General features: G+C 51.9%; 1 protein-coding gene across 2 annotated transcripts in view; it reads left to right on the forward strand.

The window, feature by feature from the left end:
* The window catches only part of ZDHHC5 (zinc finger DHHC-type palmitoyltransferase 5), a 40749-nt gene that overhangs the window by 15324 nt on the left and 8725 nt on the right, over positions 1-16700 (forward strand). For both annotated transcript variants that reach the window (XM_045015983.1, XM_045015985.1), the window contains 2 exons: positions 15681-15802; positions 16403-16560. In XM_045015983.1, coding sequence (XP_044871918.1) covers positions 15681-15802; positions 16403-16560 — 280 coding nt within the window. The remainder of the gene's footprint in view (positions 1-15680; positions 15803-16402; positions 16561-16700) is intronic.

The raw sequence follows: 16700 nt of genomic DNA on the forward strand, positions 1-16700 counted from the left end.
CAGTGTGTTACTCAGCATCCTGGAGTCCAGGGAGATTACTAATGAACCCAGGAAGCTGAATAGCACATAATCTCTCCTCAGCCACCCCAGAACCTGCATGGGGCATAATAAAGAGCAAAAATTTCTCCCACCAAACCCGCAACCTGGGTCCCATGGCAGCGGCTGCACCAGGGGAGACAGAGGCTCCCCTGGCCTAGTATACCAGCTGCCCATGGTGCTATGGGGAAACCCTTAGATTGTTCAATAGAGGCGTGAAAAGAGAAGGGCAGGGCATGCTTTTTCCCCGCTTGCTACTTCATCATAAAGCTGTAGAGCTGAAAGCGCGGTTGGAGAGTACTGAAGGACGATGTATCTAGATAGGGAGGGTAGTGCTGGCTTGATTGCTCCCCAGTGTGATTTGGGGTGACAGACATTTTGTCCAGTAGCCCTCAGAATTCCCAGCATAGGGATTCAAGGCATCTATTTAATCAGACATGCTTTAGTATATCCACTTTGACTCAGGTGCTGAGGAGTGAAAGGAAGACAACACCCTTACCATTTTGGGCTGTAAAATATCATCCCCTGACAAGTAAATTGATTGATGGTGCCAGCCAGGTCGTGTAGTAGTGTGTGCAAAACGGGGAAAGAATTGGGGGTTGCCCTCCAGATTTGTACTCTCTCCGTGAGTTGTCATTTGTGGCATTTCCATGCTAGAATAAGATGCACAGTCTGTTTTTCCCATCATTGTGATGTGTAGCATCTCACTGTGGTGCAGAAGAGTGTAAAAGTAGGAGAAAAGGGGGCAGTCACCACCAGTCTGTGAGCCAGCAGCTGGACAGGTGTGAAAAATCACTGAGTATAAGAGTGAGCTCCCTTCTCCCACTAGATCTTCTTCTCACAGGCCTGCAAGCTGCAAAGCCTTGTTGCGATTACTTAAACACCTGCACTGTTGAGCAGGTTTGTTCAGGATGGAAATACCTGGGCAGAGTCATTTAATTGTAGGTCAGTTGAAGTTGTTTAACCTACTTTACAGCGTCAGATTAAAACTCAAAGCACCGCCAGACAGGAGCACAGCTCAGAGAGGCCAAAACAGTACATTGCCAGTCAGATTATTGAGGGCTATGTTGTATTGTTTCCTTCAGCTCAGAGACCGAGTCCCCTCTTGATCCTTTTTTTTTTTTTTTTTTTACACAGCTGCTTGAGTGGGAGGGGTGGAAAGGAACATAAGGCTGCAAATCTGATTTTACTCTCACTTGATAACAATTCTTGAGATTGAATCATTGTCCTTGTATTTTCCCTCCTCTGTCACTTGTGAGCTGCCTGGTTTGTGGCTACAGAGAGGTCCCCTCCCCTTTTGGTTTCCCTGGATAGTGACAGCAGCAATCAGGTGACAGTGGTGCAAGCCTGGTATGTTTCAATCTGCTCTCTCCACAGCCTGTGGTCAGGTATGGGAGCAGCCCAGTCCCAAACTGCCTCCAGTAGGATTGCTCACTAGGGCTGTCTTGTTTATTGCAGGTTTGCTTACAAGGGCTGTGCTGCTGGCATTGGTCCTAAAGCATTTGATTTGGAAAACAAAACACACATAGTTACATGGAGTTAAACAAACAGAAGAGAGATGAGGAGAAAAAAGTAGGTTCCATGTAAAGACTTAAGATCATAGAAGATCAGGATTGGAAGGGACCTCGGGAGGTCATCTAGTCCAACCCTCTGCTCAAAGCAGGACCAAGCCCCAGACAGATTTTTGCCCCAGATCCCTAAATGGCCCCCTCAAGGACTGAACTCACAACCCTGGGTTTAGCAGGCCAATACTCAAACGACTTGCAGGCCCCTCGTTGGCCTGTGATGATGATCCTCAGCAATGGGGTGTGAGAATCGGACTGGTGTGTGGGTTTCTATTTACACTGCCTGGATGGCTGTCTTTGGAGACTTTGTAATTTTGTGGCCCATGTGGATCCTTCACTGCATCTTTCCAGCATGTAATCTGTGCTGCCCATTAGTCCATCTGAGACCTGACCTAGGATTTACGTGCTTAAGTCAAGAAGTCCATTTTAATGTATGGACTTAGTTAGGAGAGGCATCGAGTCACATAATATGGTTTAAACTAATTAGGGTCATTGGCCACTATTGAGACGAAGCTGCGAAAACAGCATTGACTTGAGTGAGAATAAAGACGGAAGTGAGTTATGTCCCTCATTCTCTTCTTGGAAGGAGGAAGAAGCTGTGAATTTGTATTGGGGGTTTCTCCTGAACATTTCCAATCATTTAGGACAGGGAAAGCCCTTTGGGATCCATTTCTCTCCCCCCTCCCTTCACACCCTTCCAGGCCTGCTCCCCTGAGTTTCTGTAAACCTAGTTTTCACTCTCTTTCCCCTTTGAAGACAATTTGGCCAGCTATATAATCTCACCTTTCACAGAGGTTTCTTAATGTACAGCTGCTATTTGTCCCTTTGCTCAAATTCCTCCCAGAATTCCTAGCTGCCCTCTCTCTGGCTCCCTGATTAAGCAACACAATTGCCCACTTCTCCAAACAAGCTGCCATCTCTTATGTTTTAGTCTGTACCAAAAAAAGCAGCCAGTGGCTGCTAACCCCTCATTCCCTGTCCTCCTTCAGTCACCCCAATCCTTTTCCTTATGGGCATTCTGCAGACAGAAAAGCGCCATCCAGATGCAAGGATGGGTTTGGATTTTCAGCTTGCTGTTTAGTACTTGTAGTTTGAAAGCATTGGAAAGCCAGGTACCTTGAAAAGTACTATCTCAGGAGATATGAAATGGAATATAGTCTTTTGCACTGACAACTGCAGCTCTATTTCAGTCAGGGGGGATGGTGAATGGGGTATGGATTCTCTGTCCTGCCTCTGGGGCCCCAGCCAAACCTGTGCCAGATCAGTAGTGATGGAAATTCATCTGCTCACAGCTATTCGGTTCCTGTTTGAAATGAGTTGAAGAGTGTATGGGTTGCAGGGATGGCTGTCGGCCCGTGTTCTTCTTGTCTCTTTCTTTACAATGAGCCTATTCCTATGATACTTGAGTGCCTTACATGTTTGTTAAAGTGAATATGCACATCTCTTCACTTGGTTTATTGGAGGGATTTTGGTGGCACTATTTTTGGCAGGCTGGGTTGTTTTATAGTGGATCTTTTCTTTTCTGAAGGTGCTGAGATTTATGGTCACTCTGATCTCTCTTGAGCTTGCCTGAGTACTGATAAGGCTCAGTCTCCGACAGTCACATGAGTCTATATCACAAAAAAGCCACTGGCATTGATTTTTCCATTTGTCAGTCTCAGCTGAGACCAAGGACTGAATGGGCCAAGGAAACCTAACTTCCCTTTCCATAGGAGGAAATGGGAGCTTGCTCCTGCCCCATGAGGGTGGGTGGGCAATAGTGAAAGTAAAGCAGGAAGTGTGATCAGATTTGCCTGGAATTGGAGTGGGCTGTGGTATCAAGCCTCCCAGTGGGCCTGTCACAGGGAGTCTGAGAAGAGGGTTCTAGCTGTATTGCACCCCTTGCAGTCTTGACAAAATACAACCACAGGGAGCTGGAGGGTTATTTGCAATGAGGGTTTAGAGAGAAACTGGAAAGGCCAGAATATCCCCCCCTCCCCTTCACAGTTCAGCCAAGTGAATGTGATAATGCCAGCAGCATCTACTCTTAACTATACCGAGGGAAAGGTCAGAGTGCAGCACCAGAGTCAGACGTGGGGGGTTGTTTCCTGTGAAGTAATTGTCTCCCTGGGGGAAGTGAAATAGCCACTAGAAGAGGAAGAGGGGGGCGTTTTGGGGGTGTGATTGTGCCTGTGCTATAACAGCTATCTTTGGGGAGAGAGGAAGATCTGGCTGCATTAAAGAGCATGGTCTATGGCAGGGGTGGGCAAACTTTTTGGCCCTAGGGCCACATCAGATATAGAAATTGTATGAAGGGCTGGGTAGGGAAGGCTGGGGGAGGCTACGCCTCCCCAAACAGCGAGGCGAGGTGTGGCCTGGCCCCCTATCCAGCCCCCCGGAACCCCCACCCCCATCCAGCCCCCACAGTCCCCACCCCCCGACCGCCCCCGGGATCCCCGCCCCTATCCAATCTTCCCTGCTCCCCACCCCTTGACCACCCCTCCTGGGGTCCCCTATCCAACCCTCCCTGCTCTCCCCACCCCATGTTACCTGTGGGGTGGGGGAAAGGGGGGCTTAGTCCTTTCTCTGTGCGTGTCCCCTGCTCGTCTGGCTGCTCTCCCTGGCAGTCGGGCAGGGCTCGCTCCCTGTCTGGGCTTGGCTGCTGGGGACAGGGGCCAAGCACGCTGGGAGTGGAGGGGGGCCTGGCTTGCTCTGCCCCTGGCAACAGGACCCTTGACCGTCCTCCCTGGAACTCCCCCTGCCCCCTGATAGCGCCACCCTGGAGCACCAGGTCTGGCAGTGCTAGCCACGCTGCCCAGGTGCTGGGGGAACTGTGACTGTGAGGGAGGCAGGGAGGGAGGGGAGTAGAAAGGGAAGGGCCAGGGGCTAGACTCCGCCCCACGGGGAATTGGGCTGGCTCTCCGCAAGCCTGTCCTGACCCCGCTCCCTGGCAGGAGCTCAGAGGCCAGAGGGAAGGGTCCTGCAGGCCGGATGTGGCCCGCGAGATGTAGTTTTCCCCCCTCTGGTCTATGAAGTAACTGGTTTCTCCAAGTGTGACTAGCAGAGAAACCATCTATGCCTCAGCTCCCAAAGTATGACTCAGTTTGCCTGGTAGGCTGGAACTGTTGAGTTTCCAAGCGCTCTGTTGTTATCTACAGTGGAAAGACAAGCCTCAACAACTCCTCTGGAAATCAGTTAGTTTCTCTCTAAACGTAAGAGCAAGCCTCAGTTCCCTGGGATTCAGATGGTCACTGAGGCTGCTATGTGGAGAACCCCACCTCCAGGCTAAAGGAGCATGGAAACATTCACTGTCCTTGCTGCTTCTCCCTGGGCATGTTGTGACTTTGGGCTTGGCTACACTTACAAATTTGCAGCGCTGCAGCAGGGTGTGAAAACACACCCTCTGCAGCGCTGCAAATTGCGGCGCTACAAAGCGCCAGTGTAGTCAAAGCCCCAGCGCTGGGAGCCGCGCTCCCAGCGCTGTCCGTTATTCCCCACAGGGAGGTGAAGTACGGACAGCGCTGGGAGAGCTTTCTCCCAGCGCTGGTGCTTTGACTACACTTAGCGCTTCAAAGCGCTGCCGCGGCAGCGCTTTGAAGTGTAAGTGTAGCCAAAGCCTCAGTGTGGGGAAGTCCAGTCTAGCTAGGAGCATGAAAGACAGGAATGCATTGCCCTGTCTATCTTCAAATAATGAGGCTTCCTTCCAGCATCAACCTGGGCCCCTGCTCTGCGAGGAGCAAATGGTAGCATTGGCCTGCTAAACCCAGGGTTGTGAGTTCAATCCTTGAGGAGGCCACTTAGGGATCTGGGGCAAAAACTGGTCCTGCTAGTGAAGGCAGGGGGCTGGACTCAATGACCTTTCAAGGTCCCTTCCAGTTCTAGGAGATTGGTATATACTTTCTTATCTCTGGTGCTTGGAGGGTGGATCCAGGCACTGTTGCCCTTGAGGAATTCTCACTGTGCTGAGAAGCTGAGTGTGGGAATCCTGGCATTAGTATCTGGTATGCGAATCTTTGTTTGCTTGGAGGGTGAAGGCTGGAACAATTAGCTAGTAGGACCTACACATCAAAGTGCACTAGTGTCAGGCTTCACATTTCCTGGAAGTGTGGATTCCACACACCCAGAGCACTTAGAGCAGGGATCGGCAATCTTTGGCACACAGTCTGCCAGGGTAAGCCCCCTGGTGGGTTGGGCCCGTTTGTTTACCTGCCGCATCCACAGGTTTGGCGGATTGCAGCTCCTACTGGCTGCAGTTGGCCATTCCAGGCCAATGGGGGCTGCCAGAAGCGGTGCGGGCTGAGGGATATGCTGGTCGCCGCTTCCCGCAGCCCCCATTGGCCTGGAATGGCGAACTGCAGCCAGTGGGAGCTGTGATCAGCCGAACCTGTGGATGCGGCAGGTAAACAAACCGGCCGGGCCCACTAGGGGGCTTACCCTGGCGGGCCGTGTGCCAAAGGTTGCCGAACCCTGACTTAGAGGCTGGTAATGTGAATCCTGATGCAAGCACACTGGTGTGCAGGTTCCACAACATAAAGGCTGGGCATGTGAATGCTGCCATTAGTTCCCTGAGCGTGGCTTCCACTGCCCATGAGTGGCATGAAGGTGTGACTTGTGTTAGTGTGCTGTGCTGTGGCTGCTGATGTGCTTGGGAGCTGGAAGTACAGGTCTTACTGTGGCTGGTGTCAGGAACACTAAACCCCTGGGGTGTGGATCCTACAGATCTGGAAGAGAATGTTTTTTTCCCTTGTGGAATCTGGGCATCTCTGAACTTTGGCTCAGTTCCTAAACTCCTGCTCTGAAATCCCAGACTGGAATGGCTTTGAATCCCCAGCCTGCCGTTCTGGCTATAAAGTTCACTGTGTACTAAATGGTCTTGGTTTGGCAGCTTGCCTGCCTGGTGTGCTATAACTAGACCTGATATGGGTGGGTGTAGACTTTCCCTAGGGCAGATAGGGGAGATTGGGGAGCTGGTGCTATGCAATCACTTTCGTTTCCTGTTAACTACATGGAGAAGAATGTGTTGTGGAGGCTCTGAACACCCAAAACACTCTTGGAATGGAATAAAAAGATTCCCCACTAAAGTACTTGTCGTGAGCATTCCAGACCTCATTCAGAGTTGGGGAGGAGGATAAACTGTTGGAGTTAATCCCTTTGCTCCCTTTGCAGTTGGAGACTTGTTCTGTCACTGTTATGATTCTGATTCACTGGGATCACTATTGGGGCTGAAGTCAGGCTGCTTTTGTTTTCTCACCCAGATCATTCTTGAGTGTCCATCACTGTCTCTTAGAAACTTGACTGCTTCTTCCTGAAATGTCCAGGGGAGGGGGTCCACTTTCCTCCTTGCTTGGGTTTGAATTTGCCCTCTGTACTGGAATGTCCAGTGGGGGGTTCAGCCATTAATTCCCCTCAGGAACAGTACATCTCCCTGCTGGAAGACTGGTTACGTGCTTTGTTGGCATTGCGAGGGGGAGAGGAGATGGTGTGAAAGGTGCAGCTTTCCTATTAGAAGGTGAAGTTCCTCTGTCCCAGACACACACCTGCAGCTGTGCATGGTCTCTATTAGCTTGCAAAGGTCCAGCTTCCTACATTCTTCTTTGTGGTTTTTTTTGGCTCATTCACTACTTGAGCACTTATCATGCAAAGTGAGGTAACTAGGACCTAGTGACAAAGGCTGAATGGGTCTCCCTGACTGTTCCCCTTCCCTCTCATCCTGAAAACTTCAATGGGGCTTTACTTTCACTTTCTTGAAGGGAAGGAATCTTGCTCTTGGAGTGGGGGGAGCCATTCCAAAATTATACGTGTGACCCCCCCACACACACACATCAGTCTTTTCCCTCTACTAGGCTCTCCCTTTCCTCCTCTGGTTAGCAACCACATCTTCCTCTTCAGTTCCCTCCCCACAAGTTGCTGTCCTCCCAAAGCACCTCTCCTCCACTTCCTTTCCTGTTCAGCAGAGGGAAGAGCTAGGGAGTTGGGCAAAATTCCAACAATAGCTAATAGTCACTCTGAGCTGTAAAATCAAGGGTTCAAGGTCAGGGATTGGGGGCGACTCAGCTCTGCAGGGCCAGCTACTACTCAGCAACTCCCTGTGGTAGGAGGGAGGAGAGGACGCTGCCGTGAATGTGGGGGCTGCCTTATAGGGAGGGGACCAAACTTACTCCCCGCCTTGTGGGCAGAGAGGGGACCAGCCCATCTCCTCCCCTGGATTCACCTGCGTGAACCTGCTAGGGAGCTGAGGTCTCAACCCCCTCCCTAGACTGCCAGGAGCTGAGTGGGTTCAGAGTTCTGGCCCTCCGGAGTGGAGAAGGTGTGAGTGGTTCCCACAATCACTGACCTTGAAGCCCTGACCTCACAGCTGAGCGAGTATATTGCTGCTATTGGAGTCTTGCCCAATTCCCTATCTCTCTTACTGCACCATGCTGTGCACCACCAGGGGCTTCACAGCTCCATGTGGCTGCAGGCAGTCCAGAAACTAATCAACTGATGGCAACTCAGTGAGTGACTCCTTCAGTGCTTATAGCTTGGCGGTTTGCAGTCTCTCTTCAGCTGTCTTGAAGGAGTGAAGTTCAGCTGCTTTTGCAATGTCCTTGGGTATAGATAGCTATATGAGGTCCTGCATTCCAACTTCTGCCCCATGTGCTCTCCCTATTGTATCTTTCCTGGCTGATTAATAGTCACCTCACCTCTGCCAGTGGCCCCAGATCAAGAGGTACTTTCTTCTCTCTCTGGCAGCGAGGAGCAGAGGAAGAAGCTCTGCCCTTTTGGGGGCCCTGTGAGTGTCTTATCCGTTTGCAAAAACACTAGCAAAGTGAAAAGCATCATTCTATCAATCCCTTGAATGGCTTTTCTAACCATTTCGCACACCCTCCTGGGTCAGTGTCACGCAGTTGAGCTCACGAGGAGCGTTGGAGTGGCAGGAAATGGGCAGTTATTACAGAGGCTAAGTTTCACTGTTCACAGTCGTGGGTCCTGTGGTATGGCATGTAGGTCTTCCATTATGATGACCTTTGGAATCGCAGTCTAATAGCAGCATGGCTCAGAGTTCAGGTCCTGAGCTCCCCTTGCTGGCAGGGACTGGACCCCAGAAGAAAGGTGGAATGAGCACCTTGAGTCGCTGAGCAATTCCCAGGCCAGCCTTTGTGGGGAGAGGATACAAACCATACACAGATATATTGCTAAACCCAAAGTACGGGCTCATTGGTATGCTGTAGATTCACAGGTGTCTTGGCTCTCCTTGCTAGCCATGCTAGTTCATCTCTTGCCCTGCAGGAATGCTTGGCAGATGTTACCAGTGAGGGGTATTGGAGTCGCCTGTAATCCTAGGAATACTGTAGCCTTGCCTAGTGGATGGAGTGGTTAGTATGAGGGGTCTCTCCCTCCTTCTCAGTCCAGGGTATGGCTTCATTGCATAGTTAACATGGGTGCTTGGCACCTGGGTCTGGGCACCCGAGGTTAGCATAGCCTGAGGGTTTCCCCACAGCAAAGCCCCATCCACATTATTGTGTCCTCACTGTTTCGGCACTTGCCCCTGTGTGTGGGAACATATCCCATGGCTCTGTGTGCAGAGATGCTCTAGGATTTTTTTCCTAGTCAGTTGTCAATTGAAAGAGAACTTGTCTGTCCTTTGGGAGGAATTATGGGGAGACTATGGAGGATTATCAGCACTCAAGTGAGTTAGTCTGTGTCTTCATTGCAAAGTGGGCAGGTTCCAGCCCAAGTTAAAGTGGGGCCTGGATTCTAACTCCCCCCACCCCAGGTAAGTTAGACTAGGCTTAAACCACCTCCCAGTTTGGGGTTTTTCTGTGTGGATTGTAAGGGGTCTTGGGCTAGAGTCTGAGTTAACTGTGCAGAGAAGAGATACATACCCTTACTGATGTGACGTATTCTGAGATAGCGAGCCAGGTGCAGCGTCTTGGTGTCGCTTCTGCCCTCACCTTTCCCTAAGGAAAGCCCCATGTGTTGGGTGTGATTTCAGAGGGGCTTCCACCTGTACAAACTGCACTCTTATTTATCCTATGCTGTGATCTCTCATCATCAGCATGTGTAACGAGGGAACCATGAGACTCGATTGCCAAGTGTAACCCTCCCGTAGCAGTGTTTCTTCCTTCCTTTCTCAGACGGTGCATGTTTGGTTCCTGGCCTGAATCTTTGTAGGCAGTCACTGTAGAGAACATAAAGTGGCAGAAGTGGTCTTTAAAGTGGAGCGACTTCCCCCTTCCTCAGTGAGTCATGGGCTGCTGGATTTCTCTGCACCACCCCTTATCTGACACCGTCTGCCTTCAAGGGACTCCAGCGTCAGGCAGTCAGGCCTCTGCTGAGGTGGATTGTAGTCAGTCCCTCCCCATTTGCTTGGCCAGCCCAGTCAGGGCACCTGGTGCTGTACAATCCGTAAAGGAAAACACAGTCTGTGCCCCAAGAAGCTGTTGGGCTACCCTGAACAGATGAGACGGTTCTAGGTATTGTGTCAGGAGAGGGGGAGGAATGGCCAGATGCCCAGGGTGCCAGTGAGATGAAGATCACTTTTGAGAGTGGATTGACACTGAAAGATGCAAGGTTTAAGGAGGAATTTGTCCAAACAAAAGGGGTGGTGGTGGTGATTAGGTGCCCAGGAAACAGCCCCACGTATAAGGGGCAACTTGGATGCAGTGAGGAAGGAAGGTGGCTTGGGCAGGGGCTGAGCAGTGCAGAGCTTTGAAGGGGAAGGCAGTGAAGGGGGAATCAGGGAGGATTTGGGGGTTGATGTGGTCTGAGTTGTGGCAGAAGGGAGGATTTTTAGCCACCCCAGGAAGGGTGTCCTTCAAAAGCGCGGTGGTTTTACTCCTTGTCTGCCTGCTCCTTGCAAGGCTTTTCCCATGCAGGGTGCCCCTGGCTGGCTTCTGGAGTGCAGCTTCATGTGCCATTCTGAATCACTGTGGGGGGAATCCCCCTGCCAGGAACGGAAAGGATTGAAAGCCACCCCCTCTTCCCCACACACTTTTGTTTCCTTTCTGGTACTGATATAAAATTACTAAAACCTGGCTAGTATCAGGGATGGTGTAAGGCTGCTTGGGTGCTTGCAGCAGTCACATGCAAACCAAGCTTGATGCTGTTAGTCAGGCACAGAATGAACGTGCTAGGGGTGGGGTCGTGACACCCCAGGCTGCCTCAGTTTCACTTCACACAGCCTGCATAGTACATTGTTCTCAGTCTCTGAATTGTGCATGATGGGCAGTACTTAGCTTTCTGTGGCTAGTGGCTGTTCAAGTAGGAAGGAACCTAGGTTATGGCTCATTGCAAGAGGGGCTTGTTGGAGCAGAAATTGCAATCTGTAGCACCTCTGCTATCCAAGGACTTTGTGAGTATTAGTGGATTTAGCCTTCTCCCCTCCCCCGCCTCCCTGTGTGTGAGACTGATGGGGAAACCTAGAAGGGAAGTGATTTGCCCAAAATCACTTAGCAGGTCTGTGGCAGAGTGTGGGACAACACCCAGGAGCAGGGCTCAAGCCATGCCAGAATGCTCCAGTACACGGTTTCGGCACCTTTTTTAGGAGCTGGAATGGCATTCCAGTACTTCTGCTAGTCCTGGTCCAGGCGACTCCTTTCCCTCCTGGGTTGCAGAGCATCCTTTGAGGCTGTTCAGTCAGTGAGAGAGTCACCACTTCCTCCACCCAGGCCAAACATGGTGTGAGAAAGTGAGAGCTTGCCTGGTGGTGGATATTTTGGGAGGGACACTGACCTGGATGCAGGCTCTCTTCCCATGGCCTGCCAGGAGAGAGTGACCGGAATTAATTGGGTTAATTATCAGGTGGGAAATGAGCAAGCCTGCCCCAACACCGCCTCCAGCTGGGTGTGGCCACCAGCACCTCCCTTTCATTTACCTGCTCTCTGGCCATCTCTCCTTTCTCCCCACGCCCTTATCTCCCTCCGCCTCCCTGCCCTTCTTTCATCTCTCTCTCCCACTGCTTGAAGCTGCATGCCAGGACAGGTGTGTGCAGCGGCTCCTCCCTTGGCTTCCAGGACAGGCACATATTATTTACCTCTCCCTTGCCTCTCAGAACATGACTCCTCTTCCTACCAGTCCCATCCAGGCCTCACTCCACCTGCTGGCAGCTCCCCGCCTTGCCAGACACTCCTAGAACAGGCACCACTAACAGAGCGTGTGTGCAGGGGCAGCATAGGCAGTGGCAGTGCTTGCTTCCCCCAGCAGTGTCTAACTCTAGCCCTGGGGTGATGAGAGACTCTTCAGTCTGTGGCCTGTCCAGCCATAGTCCCTCTGCTGAGACTACTAATGGGGAGGATTAAGTAAGTGCTGGTGACTTTGGGATGGGAACATCTGTGCACTGAGAAATGTATCAAGGCCCTTCCCAGTTCTCCTTGCACAAGCAGTACAAATGGCCGTGATGGTTCTGACTGCATCACTGCTTCAGCAGCATGATGGGAAACAAAAGTGGGATAGTAGTAAATCACTATGAACCACTGGATTGGAACTGATGCCCTAGACAGACAGACTGTGTCCAGTTCCCCCAGCCCTCCCCTCTTCCCCGCAGCCTGCCGCCTAGCCCTTTCCCCCCGGCACTGGACTGCTTGCCTCTTGCTAGGCCTAGGCTGTAGATGTTGGCATTTGAACATCTCACACTTTGGTTTTGGTTAGCAGTCCCAGAGCCAGGGTTCATATAGCCCACCCCTGCCCTCCATTGGAGATTGCTGGTGTTCCCACTGACCTGCATGTGAGAGGATGGTTAAAGTGGGCTTTTCTGTCCTAGCTGTCCCTTTAAAGGGACTGTTCAGTGATCCGTCTGGCAGCGGAGGAGGGGCTGGAAGAGAAACAAGGAGCAGTGGGGCAGGCCATCCCTGCCCAATTTAGTGTGTGCCCCACAACTGCTGCCCCAGACTCTGAGGCTACCATGGATTACCCCAGTCATGCCATATGTCATCCTTTTCAGCCACCCATGCGCTCTCCTCTCTGTCTCTGTGCTCCTGCTGCCTAAATCCCTCTGCGTGTATTGCAGACTGCTCTGAGTTGGGGAGGGGAGAGGGGAGAGGGACAGATGCTGCCCTAGATCTGTGGGATTAAACTCCCAGCAGCAAAGCAGATTAGGGTATTACACCGGCGCCTTCAAGGGGGAAGCCCACTATCTCCTGAGCCCAAGCTCCTCCAGGGGAGGAGGGACGGTGATTCCCCTACCAGTGTACACCATTTCTGACACCACTTTCAGCGTCCCTCCAAACCCTCCTGGGATTCTAGAGGAGCTGTTAGCCAGCCAGCCAAACACCCAGCAGTATGTGTGGGTGAATGGGGGTGCTTCATCTAGATCAGGGGTAGGCAACCTATGGCACGGGCAAGCGAGCTGATTTTCAGTGGCACTCACACTGCCTGGGTCCTGGCCACCAGTCCGGGGGGCTCTGCATTTTAATTTAATTTTTAAATGAAGCTTCTTAAACATTTTGTAACCTTATTAACTTTACCTACGACAATAGTTTAGTTATATATTATAGACGTCTAGAAAGAGACCTTCTAAGAACATTAAAATGTATTACTGGTACACAAAACCTTAAATTAGAGTGAATAAATGAAGATTCAGCACAGCACTTCTGAAAGGTGGCGGACCCCTGATCTAGAATGAGGGGCACCTGAGCCCTGTCTCCCCCATGGCACATCTTGCCCTCCCACACCATATGAGTTTTCCAGAGAGTGGGTGGTGGCATATTTCTAAGGGATGTCACACCAATAACATCACTTGCACTGCAGTACGCAATCCTACTCTGTAGTGACTCCTGCTCTTCCAGTCATGCCTTCTACTTTGCCAATGCACCTCAGTCTGGCTCCTGCCCGCCCCACCCTCATCAACTCTGCCAATCCATCTGCATCCCGGCCTTCAGCACTGAAATGCACCTCAAGGTTCATAGGAGCCCTTTGTTGTATGGGGTCTGGTTAATTCCAGCAGGTCTGGGTATTGTGGTGGGGATTCTCTAAATAAGGTTGGAACTCCCTTATCACTATCTACCCTATTTTGACCTCCACCCAAACAGGCTTAGCAATAGGAGAGTATTAGCCATTGTGGATCTCAGACCCACCACCCATGACTGAGCTAGATTTTATTATTTGTATTACAGTAGCACATAAAGGCCCTGGCCAGGGACCAGAGCATGACTGAACTAAGCACTGTATGTTATTTATTAGGAGTACTGTGGTAGCACCTAGTAGCCCCAGCCAGGGACCAGAGCACCATTGTGTGGGTGCTGTATAATCACAGAAGAAAAAGGTGGGCCCTTCCCAGATTGCCACTCTGATTCCATCCTCCTTGCTATAACTAGAGACCTTTTTTCCCAAAGTATCCCATCCTCCTGTGCAGCCTTGGTGCTTGTGACTTCCCTTTGTCCCCGAGAGGGCACTGGGGAGCAGACAATGAACTTCTTTGCCACCCCCTGCCCCCATGGCAGAGTTAGGACTGTTTGAGGAGCCTTAACTGACTGTCCCAGCATCCAGACCTAGGAGCTCTTTTTCACTTGGATGTTCTGCTTGGGTTCTTTCTGCTCAATAGCCGCTTTCCCCACTCTCCCTGCACATATTGTGTGGGACATTTTTTTAATCTTACAAGCTCTCTGTGTGGAGCTGCTGGTCAGACTGGCTTATCCTGTTTCTCCCCCTCACTGTCTAGTTTGCCTTAACGAGTTGGGTCAGTCCTGCTTTTGGTTCGTCCAGGGCTCCCTCTGTTTTAGGTAATTTGGAGGCCCTATTCCTGTAGTGTCTCAGCACCTCGTACCCCATGTGAGGCAGGGCAGTGCTATTATCCCCATTGTACAGATGGGGAACTGAGGCACAGAGGGGCCATGCAACTTGCACAAGGTTACACAGGGAGTCTGTGGCAGAGCAGGGACTTGAACCCAGCTCTCCTAAGTCTTGGACTGGAGCCCTGACCGCTGGGCCATCCTTCCTTGGGCACAGACTGGGGGCATGGTTAGGTCCCACACAGCAGGATAGAACCATCATTTAACTGCTGGGCCATGACCATCTTGTCCTCCAACATGGCTGAATTTGGAGGGGACATGAAAGGGGAGGACTGTTCCTCACTCTCCCCTTCCAGTGGATTTTCCAAGCTGGTCGGAGGGGCCCAGCAGAATGCTTCCCTTATGTGCCCACTGCTAATCATTTCACTTCCTGGACTCTCTGGGTTCCCCATGCCCAGCAGCTACTGTTCAGAGTGTGGAGGGTACGTGCTGCATTTCAAAGTCGGCTACAAGAGGGTAGGGAGAGGTTATGGGAATGAGTTTCTATACCAGCCAGCTCAAGCAAGAGCTGGTGCTCAGTGGAATAAGGTTAGGATCTAGCCAGGGGACCTGTGGCCCAGGAGACAGGCCAGTACCGTTGAGCATTGTTTCTGCTGGAGGGCCCAAGCGCCTCCTCTGTCCCAGAGGAGGGACGCAATCAGTTCTGTGTACCCTAGTCTCCTAGTGCTGCTTGGCTATTTGACATACCCCGTCCCGCTGAGAAGGCTGCAGGCGAGTTTCCAAGTGCACTATTGTCCTGGTTGGCTCTTCTGGAAAGAACCAAGGGGAGTGGCCTGTTGCAGGAGGGGAAGGGTTAACGGCTACGTGTTGGGAATTCTTTGGCTCCTGTGCATGTGATTCCTAAGCTCCCCTGTGGAGTGTGAATCCCCTCCTCCAGTGTTCGCCCAGTGGGAAATATGACCCACCTGTCTGGGGTGGAATGTGGACTTCCACTTTGAGACACTGCAAAGCACAGCAGGGACGGCTTGTCCAGTGCCCAGCACGTCCATCCCCTCGCTCTGTCCTCTGCCCAGCTGCTGCCCTACTGAGCTCTGCAGCAAGGAGCAGCAGTGGGGAAAGGGTATTAAAGGCTACTCTTGCTGCCTTCAGACACAGGGTTGAGGGCAGGACTCTATCCTCCCTCCTTTCCAGTTCGCAGCTCCAAACGGCATTGCCTGGAGTCCCTCCTTGGCTAGATGACTCTGAAGGGCTTCTCTTGGGGTTGCAGAATGCAGTTATTAGACTAAATTGGGGAAGGGTTGGTGGGAAGGGCTGGGGGCATCCTATCTAGAGTCCAATTAGGTCATGAGTCAAGGTGATTGTGCATTGTCTCACCTCTTGTGTCTGTGTGCAGGTGCCCAGGGCTCAGCCTGTACATCTCCCCGATCATCCCCATCTACAATGCTGTTGTCTTCCTCTTCGTGCTGGCCAACTTCAGCATGGCCACCTTCATGGACCCGGGTATATTCCCACGAGGTGAGAGCAGTTCCCGCTTCAGTGCAGCCCAGGAAGTGTCTTGTCAGGAGCCAGCTCTTTCCATGCTCTGCTGATGACGGGACAGGGGCTGAGACCCCAGATCTCCAGCTTCAGGGCATAAGGCTGGCCACAGGGCTGAGGAAAGAACCTCTTGCCCTGGTTATATGGTATTGTGCTGGGACATGCATTGTGAGGGTTTTCCTTTTTCTGTCATGTCTGGTATTGGCCGCTGTTGGAGCCAGCATTCTGGATCAGATGGACCGATGGCCAAAACAGATATAAATCCTGTATTCCTGGATCAGGTCCCTGAGCCTCCCATGGTCAGCAGACATCTGAGAGGCCAAGGCCTAGGAGAACCTCCCGATAGATGGTTCAGTATTTGGGGCCCTCTAGATGGCCCCCATGCCTGCTCAGAATGCAGACTTGGGGATTTTCCTGTTAGGGGGCAGCTGAGGTGTCCAATGTAACAGCGTCGGGACAGCGAAGTCGGGGGGTTCTCAGAAGCTCTCCCAACTTGTGGGGGCAGATAGCAGCTGGGTTTGGCCTGTGGCTTCCCAGTGCTCTGACGTATTGCTCTGCTGGGCATTTCCCCTCCCTCAGCAGAGGAAGATGAGGATAAGGAGGATGACTTCAGAGCCCCACTCTACAAGACAGTGGAGATCAAGGGCATCCAGGTGCGCATGAAATGGTGTGCGACGTGCCGCTTCTACCGGCCCCCGCGCTGCTCCCACTGCAGCGTCTGTGACAACTGTGTGGAGGTGAGGAACCGCCGGCAGGGTGCAGGCTGGACTGCAGTGATCTGAGCTACTGTGCCCGCAGCACCCTGTGTATTGCACAGCTCTGCATGCCAGTGGTGGTCCTGTACTGTGCTTGGCTGCAGGACATGGAGGGTGGCTCT

Source organism: Mauremys mutica, chromosome 4 (assembly GCF_020497125.1).
Source record: "Mauremys mutica isolate MM-2020 ecotype Southern chromosome 4, ASM2049712v1, whole genome shotgun sequence".
In the NCBI taxonomy this organism is placed as follows: domain Eukaryota; kingdom Metazoa; phylum Chordata; order Testudines; family Geoemydidae; genus Mauremys; species Mauremys mutica.